Below are 13,618 nucleotides of genomic sequence, written 5' to 3'. Positions count from 1 at the left end.
AAAGAAAATTTAGACAAATGATTTCCCTTGTCGTGCTTCATAATTAGTAATGTATAAGGGGTTCCGGGTGGCTCTCTGACAATTTTCCAGTTCACAATAAAAAATAAATACATTGATTCGCACTGTTTAGAAGGGACAAATATGTGAGTTTTGTATGTTGAGGTAAATTAGGATTTAGATGGTAGGAGCCATTTATGTTTATGGTTGGTTGTTGTTGTTTGTATGTTTATGTTTAGAAATAATTCCAACATTTCAGTGATTGCCTGATGGAATAGGCTATGTTTAATGTTACAGAAACTCTTTAAAATTTTACCAAAGTGTTTACAACCAAAATGCAATTATTAAATAATGTAAAATATCTGATTTATCTTATCAATTCTCACACCAAGTTAATTTAGTTAATAATTATGGTTAATAATCCAGTTATATATACATATATATATAATAAAAAAGTAAATGAAAATTAAATTTAAAAAACAAAGACCGATAAGGGTCATGTAATGATTATTCATTTTATCTGATGAATAACGTTATTTGTATTGTTCGTTTACTGGCCCCTGGCCTCCTGTCCTTTGGCATATAGGTCTTTTCTAAATAAATGTGATTATTTCCAATTAAACATAATGTTTAAAATATCTCTAAGCTCACTTTTTGCCACTTTTAACCAACGCTTCATTTTTTGCTACGCACACATAAAGTTGATTTAACGTCATCACGCAGAACGAATGGGATTGTGGGTAAAAAGGAAGACCGTTGTTTACCATGGCGACGGGGACGCTACCGTTGGTTGTTAGCAGATACAAAGTGCCTCTAACATTATTTCTTTTACTATTCACGGATGTAGTTAATTGCCAGCAGTTTATCTTCCCCTTCAAAGCCCCTTCAAACTGTAGTGTGGAAGAATATTTCGATATCTCCAGTCTGTCGTGTGTGAGATGCGGTTCAAACCAGCGACGGAGCCCGACAGGTTGGTTACCATCACACAACAGCACAAGAACCTGATTTACTGAGTTGTTTTCTTTCTTTACTGGCATTAGTCTGACTGTAAGACAAACTGAGCAAACGGTTAGGTGGTCAGCCACGCACGACTCGAAAAAAACTCACGACGAACTGGGTAACTGTTAGCTACGGTAGGTTTGAATGGCTAATGCTAATATATGTCCAAAGTAAGTTGAGAACCGAGCTAGCTACTGGGAGAGCCGTTAAAGGGAAAATCCACCCTAAACCAAAATGCACAGTTACCTGCAGCCACAGTGCCATAGATATATATATACCTGTTACCTGGGGAACGTGGCTGAAATCATTATTCTCTGCCTAACTAACTCAAAGGGTAGGCTGCTCAAAGGGGAGCCCCCTTTGTTGAAAACCGCAACAAATTGTGAGGGCTTTGATTTTTTACGCCAATACCGTCGTACTGACTTTCCTATAATAGTCAAAATGATTTCAAAGAATGATACTGAGTTGGTCTCATGTATCACGCATATTTTCATTGCTTAAGTGTAATTTATTTCACAGAGTTTGAATAGAAAATAATTTGTTGGGTTTTTTTTGTTGTTTTTTTTACTACAAATCAATACTAGACATGAAGCTTACTACACCCCTTCTTTTTGTAGGGGTGGCTTGTATTGTATTTTGGAGCTTCTTCTATTGTCTACTAATATTTTTCAAGTAAAATTAAATTAAAATAGCATTTTTAACCCACCTGTCTATATCATTGTGGAAGTCGTCTATAATCAAGCCTATGGCACACCAGTCAAACCATAGATATGAATATGAGCAACATTCTCCAACAGGGAACATTCCAATTAGGGCTGAGCTACAGATCAATATTACATCACCCTCATGATATGAGGATAATGACCAGAGTGTCTTCCACATCCTCAGCCATAGTGTCACAAGTGCTCTGGACCACAGTGAACCAAGTACGGGTGTACTGCTAATTGGTGGTGCTGCTGTTAATTCTACTGTAATTCTCCTAGTTCTCCTTGTGTGTTGAGGCTGCAGGTGGTAGGATGTGAAAACAGGGTACTGGCAGCTGGTCATCTCTATTTTGGAACTGAGGCCGACTGTGGTCCTCTTGACTGGATGCACACGCGTCCTCCTCCCATCTACTCATACATTACTGTTATATTTACTATAATTTTGCTAAATCTAAAACAATTCACTGAGGCTGCAGGTTGTAGGGGGTGAGTCTACTCTGACCTACTCGAAAAAAATTATTTGCAAGGCTTCACCATGAGTGAAATGAAAATATACAATTTTTCTTTTCTTCAGAAAAGCCCCCAAATGAGGCTGAGGCCAGCCCACTTTCCGTCACTTTTATTCCTCCTTCACGCCTGTCATCCGGTGGAAAGTTCAATTTATACATTTGTGTAAATGACCTGTCTTTGATGCAAGTCGTTTAGATGCATGAAAAAGGAAGTAGAGCAGTACAAAGACAAGTTTTTCAGTTTTCTACATGAATGAACTTGAGAATTAAATTTCAGGAAGTTGTGAAATAATGATTGTAAATAAAAAGGAAATAAATGTTTTTATATCTAAGCACACATCTGATGAATATTTATGTCATATACTGAACAAATGTTCAGCAGGAATATACAGCGAAGATTTGTCAATTAACTAATGTCTTAGAACTCAGCACTGTATCACTGTTCCATCTAACTTTTTACTCATTTCCCTTCCTTTTGCAGGACTGAGCTGTATTTGCAAAACTGGGTACCGAACAGTCATCACTGATAAGGCATCCAGTACTTGTCAGCAGTGTCCCACTGACAAGCCTGTATGTGCAGTTTACCTTTAATGTCTTTATTTTCTGTTCATCTCACATTATACTATTGTTATGCGTTAAATGTAATATGAAATATCCATAAAATATGTCACTTAGTCAGGGGTCATCAGTTTACTCAATGATAGAAAAAGGGGTCCTTTAAGGAAAAAGGTTGGGAACCACTGCTGTATATAATGCATCGTATTACACTCCCTACATAATTTCTATTACCATTTGTAATCATGTTTCCTTGACATGCTGTCTTCCTTTACAGGCAGTAACTACAGATGGGTTTGGGTGCATTAGTTGTCCAGGCAGTCTCAGTGATGAGGGGAAGTGCCAGTGCCCAACAGGCAATGTCCTGGGTAAGTTTCCTATCACTGGACTAATTTATCAATTGCAAGAATGCATTTAAACAAACTTCAGTCTTCGATTTCAAATGTGTTTGCTGCAAATTTAATACAATGAGGAAAGAGCAAGAGATAGTTGTGCATTTTATGTATGAATCATAGAATATTTGTTCTTTTTTTCAGTGGAGAGTGATGTCAGAGGAAATCTTCTGGATGGGGCCAGGTGTGAAACATGTAATGGAAACGCCCCTGCTTTGTCTGTACCAAACAGCAGTGGAGACAGGTACGTATGTCCAAACTATACCATGGCCGTGGCTCAGGAGGTATAGCTGGTCTTCCACTGATTGGAATCAGTCCCTGGCTCCTCCAGTCCAGATGTCAAATGGTGTGATCATATGTGTGCAAATGGGTGAACGTGATTACTAATTTTAAAAGCACTTTGAGTTGTTCATGGACTATAAAAGTACAATATAAATGCAAGTCCATTTACCATTTAGCTGAAACACTGATTCTAGCTGTTTCATACTGATTCACATTTAAGAAGTTCACCACCAGGTCATGGTTTTTTGGAAATTATGTTATCTTGACACATATAGTTGGAGAGCATGAAATGGACATAGACACTGACCAGGCAAAAAAAGTCTAACCAGATGCTATCTATGTGGATTATGTAAAGTGTAGGATCAAGTTGTTTTGGCGGTTTAACTCGGAAAATCTCAACTTCTACTGCTCCAACTTTAACCAGTCTAATCCGAAATATGTGAAACTCAGTACCAGTTCACTGGACTCTTTCAACAGGGTATTTGATCTACAGCATGGCAGGATTATATAACCAACATTAATTGTGTCATACTAACTTAACAATCACCTTTAGGGTGTTTTTAAGTCCAAGTGTATATGTTATGTAATAAACAAGAATTTGCTGATGCTATTGTTGTGGACGTTTCCACAATAGAGTGAATTCAGTCAAAGCAGAGTTTAATTAAAAATGCTTCATATGCATATGAGGCTCATGTCTTCCAACGACAAGATACACTTGACCTTTATAGATGGATCTGTCTCTTATACCCCTCCCAATAGCCAAAGACTTAAAGTTATTATACTGGATATCCTTTTATATTTGTTAGCTTGAGCAACCAAAACTCTTAACAAACCTAATCTCTTCCCCAATTTCCCAAATAAAAGGCCCCAAGATAGGCAGGCCTCTCTGGTTTTAATGATATCTGTTTACTTAGGGCCAAATTGACCTCGAGCTGTCCTGCATCCAGTGGAGATGAGACACGGATCATATTGAGCATAGTACAGTATACAGTAAATATATGAATATAAGAAGTAAATACGGAATTTCCATTCCATCACAGCCATCATGCTGACCATTATCTCACTAAAATTCACAGCGAACCCCCTTTTATTAGTTGCTTCCTCTATCATTTTTAATGGCTGATAAAGAATTGTGGGGTTGGGATGTAACTTCTTTTTTGGCTTCTGAAGGGGGGCGTGCCAGTAAAAGTTTGAGAACCACTGTTCTGAAAAGTTGTGGACTGAAGGTCAAAACGTGTTATCACACTATTGTTTGTAAAAGATTGTTTCTTACAATGTTTCCACTTCTCTTGTATTTCTCATTAGTTTGAGTGCTTTGACACACACACACACACACACGCACATTTTTGCTCCACTTCTAATATCCACAGTGCATCTTACCTGTTTTAATCCGTCTTTGCCTCTCATTAACACTAGTCCAGACCATGACAGATTTTATCTCTTTGTGACGTACTTTCCTATTTTGTTTGATCTGTCAGATGGCTGATGCCTGCTTTCTCTTTCTTCATGCCACTGGTATAATGCTGTCAGAGTGTGGAGGAAGGTTAACTTGATTCCAGGTTTTCTTTGCACAGTGTGTAAGGGCTAAATCAGTTTCCAAACATTGTCTTTCAGGTGTGAGAGATGTCAGGCCACCTTCATTAACACCTCCTGTGAGTGCAACCCTCCTAATATCCTGGTGAGTTCTGCTGACCCACTACCCTCGTACCCTCTTCCAGACACATCATACACATACTGTTCTGTAACACACTCATAGAATATAATGTATAGTCAGTGGTTGGTGTGTGATTTTCCAGGCAGGAGGATTATGTTTCCCTCCAGGCAGCCTCTCCACCAATGTGAATCCTAGTGTCAACTATGCTCAGTTGGTGAGTATCATTCTTCTCTCTCGCTTGCTCACTTTAAATTAAAGTTTATTTTCATGTATTCTTACTTGTTTTTTCTGTTCTTGCAGAAGTTCAGCGTCCAGTCTGCCTGGTTTGTCAAAAACCTGTACTCCTCGTCAGCCGCCTGCCTTGTAATTCCTATTTTCTTTATCTAATATTGCAAAAAAACAGTTTTGGTTATAGTTGTAGCCACATACTGCCATAAGAGAAGAGCTCATTGTGACACAAGAGATAATTTGGAATATTTTGGATGTTGTGTTGTAGCTGTTTGACTTGTCAAAAGTATAATTGTGATAGATGTTGGTATTTATGACAAATCATAGACATTTAATGTAGCCATCAAACTTTTAACCTTCAAGGAGCAATATGTACAAATTGCGGGTGCAAATATGAGTACTGCATTCCAAATAGCAAGTTGTACAATAAAAAGACCTTTGAGAGAAAGAAATAGCAAGTTGTAGTTATAGATGACAATATAATGTCTATGATTGATCATTCATTATCAAGCAGACTGATCAACACTCTCGTAAAAACCTTCCAGTCCCACTGACTGTAACTTCTTCTCACCTCACCAGAAAAAAAATAAATCAGCACCATCTAGTGAACTGAAAAAGCAATTGATTTGATTAGTCTGGTACCCAGAAGTTTAATTCACATTTGTAATAATACTTGTAATATTATGTAATACTTGGCATCTGTATACGTAAGTATTAGTAACATTTTGTGTGTGGTTCAGCTGCTGTGCATGAACAAGTTGTGTGTTTACAGGTCTTCTCCAATCTGACGGCATGCCAGGCTCTCGGGAACATGTGTGTGATGAACATGCACTCGTTCAGCGGTGTGTCCACCGATGCCTGCGGTCTCTTTAACACAATCTTCAGATCCAGAGCTGCTCTGAGCTCAACTCAAGACATTTCCTACTGGTAATCAACACTATCTTGGCATATGTGTGTGTATATATTGTGCTGTCTTTGCATTAAGTGGACAGAAAGCGTTGTGGTTATTCTGTCTTCAGGAGAGTTAATCTGCCGTGGCTTTACTATGGAGATGAACCAGGACTGGCCAGTCGAGTGCTTCAAACCGATCCTGTTCCCATTGGGTTCAGTTTCAGAGGAAGAAACAAGGTAAGTGATGGGCTACAATCATCTTGAAGTTATAAAAATGAAAAAAATAGCAAAGAAATAACTCTGAAGGAAAAGAATAGCACCATAAAAACATTACTCTGTTCATTATGACGACCAAGGGATGCAGGCATATGAAAATTGATTGAAAATCTATTATCATACATCATTAGTGTTAAAAAAAATCTAATTTTTTTATCAAGTTTCATGTAAAATTATAATAAAGCATTTGTTCACCAGGAGCAAACCTCTCTGTTAAAGATCCTTTTAACTGATAATAATAATAACAATTAGAAATAGTACTGTGCATTGTGATAACGTGATATTTTCTGAAATGACTGTCATACTGTTTTTCATATCCTTCCAGTCCTACCACAGACTGAGCAATAAACCTGAAATGGTACAATAAATGTTCTTTTAATTGCCATATTCTGTTTATCTGATAGAACACTGACATCAAGCTGCTTGCTGCTGTCTATAATGTCAGAGGAGAGTTCCTCAGATGGGAAGAAGTGGGAGGAGGAAATCTTCAGGTAAGATGGATGACTAATAGTAAAACAAGATATTTAGCCCAAATACATACATACAAGAGCTGGCATTCTGAACCTTCTGTAACTTAAGCCCGCCTTCTTAAAAGATTTCCGGAATAAATGACAAAAAATACCTAACATGACAAAAAAGGAGGAAAAACTAAACTGGGCTGTGACAGAATCTATTTTGTGCCACTGTGTCTGCTAGCTAGCTAACAGTGAGCTCATGTAGATATAAAAATAACTAGTAGTACCACCTCCACGACCTACTAGATGGCACAAGACCATTGTGACTTGGTTTACCTGCATATGTCATAATTCCTTTCCAAGTTAACAACACAAATCCATCAGTTCTTACTATTGACTAAATACAGAAATTTGTACGTGATTCATACAAAGTATAAACATATAGAAGGGTGTTAAATACTCCACAACACATCTCCTCTTCTCTTTTAGCTTTGTCCTGAAACAACCACCAAATCGGCAGCAGCGTTCAGCTTTGGAACCGCTTACCGACAAAGTGTGAGTGTTTCTTCTTTCATTTGGCTGGAAGGTGCACAAACTCTCTTCTAATGCCCAGTTGTATTATAAACTGTGTGTGTGTGTGTGTGTGTGTGTGTGTGTGTGTGTGTGTGTGTGTGTGTGTGTGTGTGTGTGTGTGTGTGTGTGTGTGTGTGTGTGTGTGTAGTGTGATCTCTCAGTGGCAGAGCTGTTGAATACCCATCCTGAGCCATTGTTCTATGATGTGTTTATGGATCTTGGTGGAGGAGAGAACAGAAAACTTCTCCCCCTGCCCACACTAGTCTATAACCAGCAATACAATGGACGGTTCATCAACCAAGGTAAGATTTAATTTGTTTACAGTGTGTGTCTCTCTGTGCATGTATGTGAGCATAGCTTTACTATATTTGATCTGTGTGCAGAGAGCATGAGGAACTGGTACCTGTCACGACGAATGTTTCTTGTGGACACACTGAGTGGAAGAGAGAAGAACCTGAGTTCTCGGCCTAAAGTCATCCGTGTTGCCAGCATTGTCAAAATCAAGTGGGCTCCCAAAGTGCACTCCACCATTATAAAAAATAAACTGAAAGTTTTCTTTGTAATTGTTTTGTGACATGGTGAAGTTTTTGATCAAATGAGTGTGTTTGGTAGGTTCCAGCTGGTTCCACGAACCCAGGAAGGACAGGTATATCCCCCTCTAATGACTGTGACCTACAGAGACATTCCCATCACGGATAGCGATACACAAACTGTGTCTGTGAGTATAACACCCACACTCGATTGTCTTTGTGTAGTCGTTCTGGAGCTCACAACCCCAATCCTTAACCTTCAAGCAGTCCTTTGAAGTAGCGAGGACCAACCACTCACTGCAGAAATGTCCTCACTGTGATGCCTGAAACTGAAATCACCAAAAAGAAAGCAATACAAGCACACACACAAACACACTTTAAGCTCATGTTTTCTGTCTTAGAAGATTTTTAGAGGTGTCCTGATCAAGTCTGTTATGCCCCAGATGCAAGTCAATTAATATTGAGTACTGGCCAGTACTGAACCCTGACCCAATACTTGTATTTTCCCAGCTATACAGTTGCACAGTGCATATGTAAGTTTATAACATTAATCCAATCTGTATGCTTGACAGTTTAATTGCTCTGCAAATGTTTCTAGTGAACTAGTAAACAAACAATGTAAGTACTTTAAAATAGCTCTTATCACAGTTCCACTTAGTGCATCATTTGTTTTCATTTATTTTTTAACAAAATACTCAAGTAAATAAACTAAAATATGCCTTTATCCCTTATCAATTCCACTTAGTAGAGCCTGATGCCAGTCAGTTAAATATGACATGATGGGTACCAGTCTCTGAGATCAGATCAGGACATCCATAAAATGAGTCAGTGACTCAATGTTTATCTCAAGCTTTTGATTGGCTTATGCATTGAGCTCATTTATCTATTTCTAGACAACATTTGCTGTGGAATATGAGATGGATCAGAAGGAGGCTCGCATCAAGACAGATGTGAGTAGAAGTTTGAATTAATGTTTCTTGTTAAATGGTCTAATATGATGAAAAATGAGAAGTTCTTTTTTCTGACTGATGCTCTTCAGTATCAGCTGTGGTTCTAATATGTTTGTGTGCACAGACTGCTCTGGGTGTGATGGGTGGTGTAGCTGTGCTCTACTCTCTGCTGAAGACAGTCAGCTGGAAGAGGAGGATCGGCTCTCCCCTCATTGACGTGGAGGTACTTTGTCTTTAACATGTCATAATTTGAGTCTCATCCGTACATTGATGTAAAGCTTTGAGGTTATGTAATGTCTCTCCTTCTGCCTCAGACGATGCTGAGGTTTTTGTTGTTTTATGCTGGAGATCTGGCCAATGTTTTCTTCGCCGTCACTGTGGGAACTGGACTTTACTGGCTCATCTTTTACAAGGTTAGTCTAATTCCTTTGAGACTATTTTCATACTTGAGTGGTCTTCTATGTTTTCTCTCTCTCTGTAGCTTTTTCCTTTAAGACACATTTTTTAATTTCTTTTCCAAACACAAAGATTGTGTTTCCTTGTCTTTGCATGGACTTCTAACTTTTTTGTCTTCACTGCATTCTTTAGACGTTAAAGGCAAGTTTCTTTCCTCTTTTACCTTCTTTACTTGAACATGTTTTCAATGCATAGATTTATATGTGATTATTACTGACTGCTTTCTGAGATTTACTTGAGTATGTGTCTGTTTAGGCCCAACAGTTTGTATCAGTTCTGTTACCACTACCTGCTCAGGAGGAGCAGTTTGTGACGTACATCGGTTGTGCCTTCGCTCTCAAGGTTAGACACCAACTGAACATAAGTAAAAATGAGCAGTGTTGTTTTTGAAAGTTGGATGGTGTGATCCTAATATGAATAATGAAAAATTTGTGTATTCGTATCCAGGCTATCCAGTTTCTCCACAAACTGATCTTTCAGGTGTCAGTTGAAATTTTCTTTATTGACTGGGAGAGGCCACGAAGCAAAGCGACCAGGACTGTGCAAGGTACAAACACATTTACTCTTAGCATATATTTTGCAGTCTTCATGAGAAATAATTATCCACCTGTTTTATTCCATTCATCATATTTGCTGCTATTTCAGCTACTGGTGAGTCAAACCGTGACCCCTCTCCAGTCAGCATCTGGAGGACCTACTTTGTGGCCAATGAATGGAACGAGATTCAGACCATCCGCAAGATCAGCCCAACTTTTCAGATCATGGCTGTGCTCTTCCTTCTTGAAGTACATCTCCCATCAACACATACACACTGGCTGTGTCCAAATTCCATACTGGCATGCTATTTAATATGCTAAGACAGTATGTGAAATTTTCCAGTATGTCCAGAACCTTAGCATGAAACCAATAGTATACAAGGTCCATACTATAAATATTATAGTGTGCAAGCAGTGGACACTACACCAGCATAAATAGCCCAAAATTCAAAGCAGTAGTGACAATCGCAACAACAAAACAGACAGAGGTGGGCAGTTACCAAGGCAGCTCTGGCCTAATATCAATTGTCTTCAGTTTAAATACAAGTAATGTTTCATTTTGCTAGTTGCACATCTGTAACCAGCAAGGAGGCCCTCTGAAAGTGATATAATACATGCTGTGCTGAGCAGTGCATGTGAAATGATACACACTAATGTTCTTTTTTAAAAATAAAAGTATGTTGAACAATCTTACACATACTTGATATGTAGTGCACAGTATGTGATTTTGGACGCAGCATCTGTTCTTTTTTTGCAACTTTTGGCATGTCCCTTTTTCTCATTGCTGATGTGTCACACCTGTATTGTTCAGGTACTGGGTTTCTCTAACTTGGCCCTCAGAGACCCCTGGCCAACCTTAGAGCGCTCCTCACAGGCGTACACCCCGTCATACAGCCTGATCCTGCGCTATGGCGTGGCAGCCACACTGTGGCTCTGCATCGGACTCCTGCAGGTAGAGTTGCTATCAGTCACTCTAATCCCTTACTTCAGGCTGAGCTCTCACCTCTTCCTCTCTGCGTTAAGAAATATGCAGTACAAGTGTAGAGAGTTCCTTTAAAAGGTAATCTTTTATTCCTACAGGTGATTTTCTTCACTGTGTTTCACGAGCACTTTGTGGAGGACAAAATCCGTCAGTTTGTAGATCTCTGCTCCATCAGTAATGTAAGTAGAAATGTGTATAGTATATTTTAATCAATTTATCTGTCTGGAATGTTTTACATTAAAGGGATATTTTGGATTATTTGATGTGGGGTTGTATGAGGTACTTATTGGTAGTCAGTGTATTACTTACAGAAGATGGCGGTCAGCAGTTTGGAGAAGCAGAGAGGAGTACCAGCACAGAAGCTAAGCGATATGCTGCTGTGGACAGGGTCAGCAGAAAAATGTATTTTGGTCACGTAAAGGTCCTCGCCCAAAAAATTAATATAAATTTAAGTTTTTGATATATTTTGAATATTTTCACTGTTTTATCCTGCCATCAGACAACCTTTTCCACCTGGAAACCACTGTTGCATAAATCAGATATCACTCTCTCCAACCCAACCAAACTCATGAGTGAAATCAGTAAAGTGACCTCGCAGAACACAGGAGTCGCTAAGTTTATTGCTGCCTTAGTCTCTTAGTTTGGTTGTGTTATCGTGTGACTTTGGTTTATAAAAGGGTTAGTTTGGATTCGTAGACGCAGTAACAAGAACAAACTAACTGATCAAGGCAGCAGTAGACCAGCAGCTACTGTGTTATGTTATAATTCTGGTAAAATTACTGATTTTGCCCATGGAGTCTGGTTGGGGAGGAGAGAGCAACATTTGGCTGGAATAATGGTGGTTCCTTATTGGAAAAGGTTGTCTGACGGCAAAGTAATGCAGCAAAAATATTCTGAATATAGCGTACACTTGAACTGATGTTTTTTTTGGGTAGACCTTTTTTAAGTAGCTAAAATCTATCTTGTTGCTGACCCCATCCTCAGCAGTTCATTGCTTAGCTTCCATCCTGGTACTTCTCTCTGCTTCTCCAAACAAGGGGCACGCTGACCAGCATCTGATGCGGGTAAGACACTGACTGCTGATAGTACCTCATACAACCCAGCATCAAATAATCTGAACTACCCCTTTAAGTCTGTTTTCTCTGTGTTTCTATATAGATTTCTGTGCTGCTGTTATCTTACCGTTGTTTTGGCTACTACATCCACGGGCGTTCAGTACATGGACACGCAGACACAAACATGGAGGAAATGAACAACAATCTGAAGAGAGAGAGTGTATGTACACCAACAAACTACATTTCTGTGTTAGTAGTTGTAGCATATTTATAACACTACTGATTTCACATTACATCCACCCTATATCTCCCTTCCCCTCTTTTCTTTTTCTGTCTTCAGGAGTCCCTGTGTGGTCAGAGAGGTCTTCTTCCCAACACAGAGACCCAGACCTTTCAGGTGTCTCTTACCAACCGTCTGCGGGCGCAGTATGATAGGATACGGGAGCCAATCAGCAGGGTGGGTGCTCTCTCTGTTGTGTTTTTAACTAAGCTGTAAAATATCAAACCAAGTGAAAATATTAATCCTCATTTTAAATTTAAATGGTTTGCTTGTCTCCTCTACCCCAGAGGGGTGGGCCATCACGGCTGGCAGATGCATCCTTGGCTAACCAGTTTGAGCAGCAAGCCAGAGGCTATCACACCATGAACCACTTCCTGGGATCAATTATTGACCATGTTAGTATAAGAGTTTAATTGTGTATCTATTTATTTGTTAGATGGTTAAGTATATGAGTTGTTTTCATTGGCCTTGTTTTCATTGTACAAACAAGTTTGTTCTGTCTCTCATGTTGCGTTATTTACCTCAGGCCCATCCTGACATGGACTACATAGTCAAAGACAAGCTGATGCTTGAGAGGGTCATAGGGATGGAGTTCCTTGAACCCGGTGAAAAAAGCATCTTTTACAACGGTAATGACCTCATGGCCCAGACAGGCTGTACATTTCTGTTTGTTTATATACGTATGTACAGTATATGTGTTTATATAATGTCTGTTTGCATTTGTCATTGCAGATGAGGCCCACTCCTTTAGCGATGTCCTCTTTTATGGAAATGAGGCCACGCTGCTGATCTTTGACACTTTGTTCTTCTGTGTTGTCGACCTTGGATCTCAGAGTTTTGTGCTCGCAGCAGTGCTGACATACATACAGCAAATGGTCAGTATTTGGTGTGAGTACAGTTTGTTGGCTTCACTGTGCTAAAAAGAACATGTATTGAAAACCATCTTATTCATTACAGATATTCCGCTTGATCCGTAACAGTCTCGGAAGGAAGAATCTTGTCAACAAGACTCTGGTGGATCAGAGATTTCTGATATAAACTTCCCTGCTCAGCAATTGGTAGTGTCAGTGTTGTGTAGCGGCGTTTCTCTCAAAGATGTTTACTGTTCACAGCTTGTGCAGCTCTTTTTTGTACTTTTCTTTACATATACAGTATTTTCACTGCTGTTTCATGATGTAAATATCATAATTTTTGTAAAGATTTAATGTTTTTATTGATTAAAATATTTTGATATGTGTTTTGACAGTATTGTTTTGAGACTTATTTCAGAGCCATTTTGGTAAAATGCAATTACTTATCCAAATGTATTATGAT

At 38.9% G+C, this 13,618-nt stretch overlaps 1 protein-coding gene across 2 annotated transcripts; it reads left to right on the top strand.

Annotated features, from left to right (window-relative positions):
* The first annotated feature begins 745 nt into the window (after positions 1 to 745).
* Positions 746 to 13,552, top strand: tmem67 (transmembrane protein 67). 2 transcript variants are annotated; one of them, XM_084726874.1, is made up of 28 exons: positions 746 to 967; positions 2,691 to 2,779; positions 3,042 to 3,132; positions 3,301 to 3,400; positions 5,053 to 5,116; positions 5,235 to 5,306; positions 5,393 to 5,455; positions 6,093 to 6,247; positions 6,340 to 6,448; positions 6,892 to 6,978; positions 7,432 to 7,497; positions 7,664 to 7,817; positions 7,899 to 8,019; positions 8,128 to 8,233; positions 8,939 to 8,995; positions 9,120 to 9,218; positions 9,310 to 9,408; positions 9,707 to 9,793; positions 9,899 to 9,998; positions 10,097 to 10,236; positions 10,799 to 10,939; positions 11,068 to 11,148; positions 12,128 to 12,244; positions 12,365 to 12,481; positions 12,592 to 12,699; positions 12,831 to 12,933; positions 13,037 to 13,179; positions 13,262 to 13,552. In XM_084726874.1, the coding sequence occupies exons 1-28, from the start codon at positions 763 to 765 to the stop codon at positions 13,340 to 13,342; spliced, it is 2,955 nt and encodes a 984-aa protein (XP_084583000.1). In that variant the 5' UTR covers positions 746 to 762; the 3' UTR covers positions 13,343 to 13,552. The 2 variants fall into 2 exon arrangements, with proteins under 2 accessions (XP_084583000.1, XP_084582999.1); XM_084726873.1 differs by having other exon boundaries at positions 10,091 to 10,236.
* Positions 13,553 to 13,618: the final 66 nt, after the last annotated feature.

Source organism: Lutjanus erythropterus, chromosome 9, assembly GCF_056507025.1.
Source record: "Lutjanus erythropterus isolate fLutEry1 chromosome 9, fLutEry1.hap2, whole genome shotgun sequence".
In the NCBI taxonomy this organism is placed as follows: Eukaryota; Metazoa; Chordata; class Actinopteri; order Lutjaniformes; family Lutjanidae; genus Lutjanus; species Lutjanus erythropterus.
Note: the sequence above shows the minus strand (reverse complement) of the source record. Positions and strands in the feature narration are given on the sequence as shown.

What these genes read in the sequence shown, in the direction of transcription:
- tmem67 (XM_084726873.1), top strand. Translation starts at nt 763, where the DNA reads ATGGCGACGGGGACGCTACCGTTGGTTGTTAGCAGATACAAAGTGCCT. An exon ending in CCAGCGACGGAGCCCGACAG is followed by an intron (nt 968 to 2,690) that starts GTTGGTTACCAT and finishes TTCCTTTTGCAG; the next exon opens with GACTGAGCTGTATTTGCAAA. An exon ending in GTGTCAACTATGCTCAGTTG is followed by an intron (nt 5,307 to 5,392) that starts GTGAGTATCATT and finishes CTGTTCTTGCAG; the next exon opens with AAGTTCAGCGTCCAGTCTGC.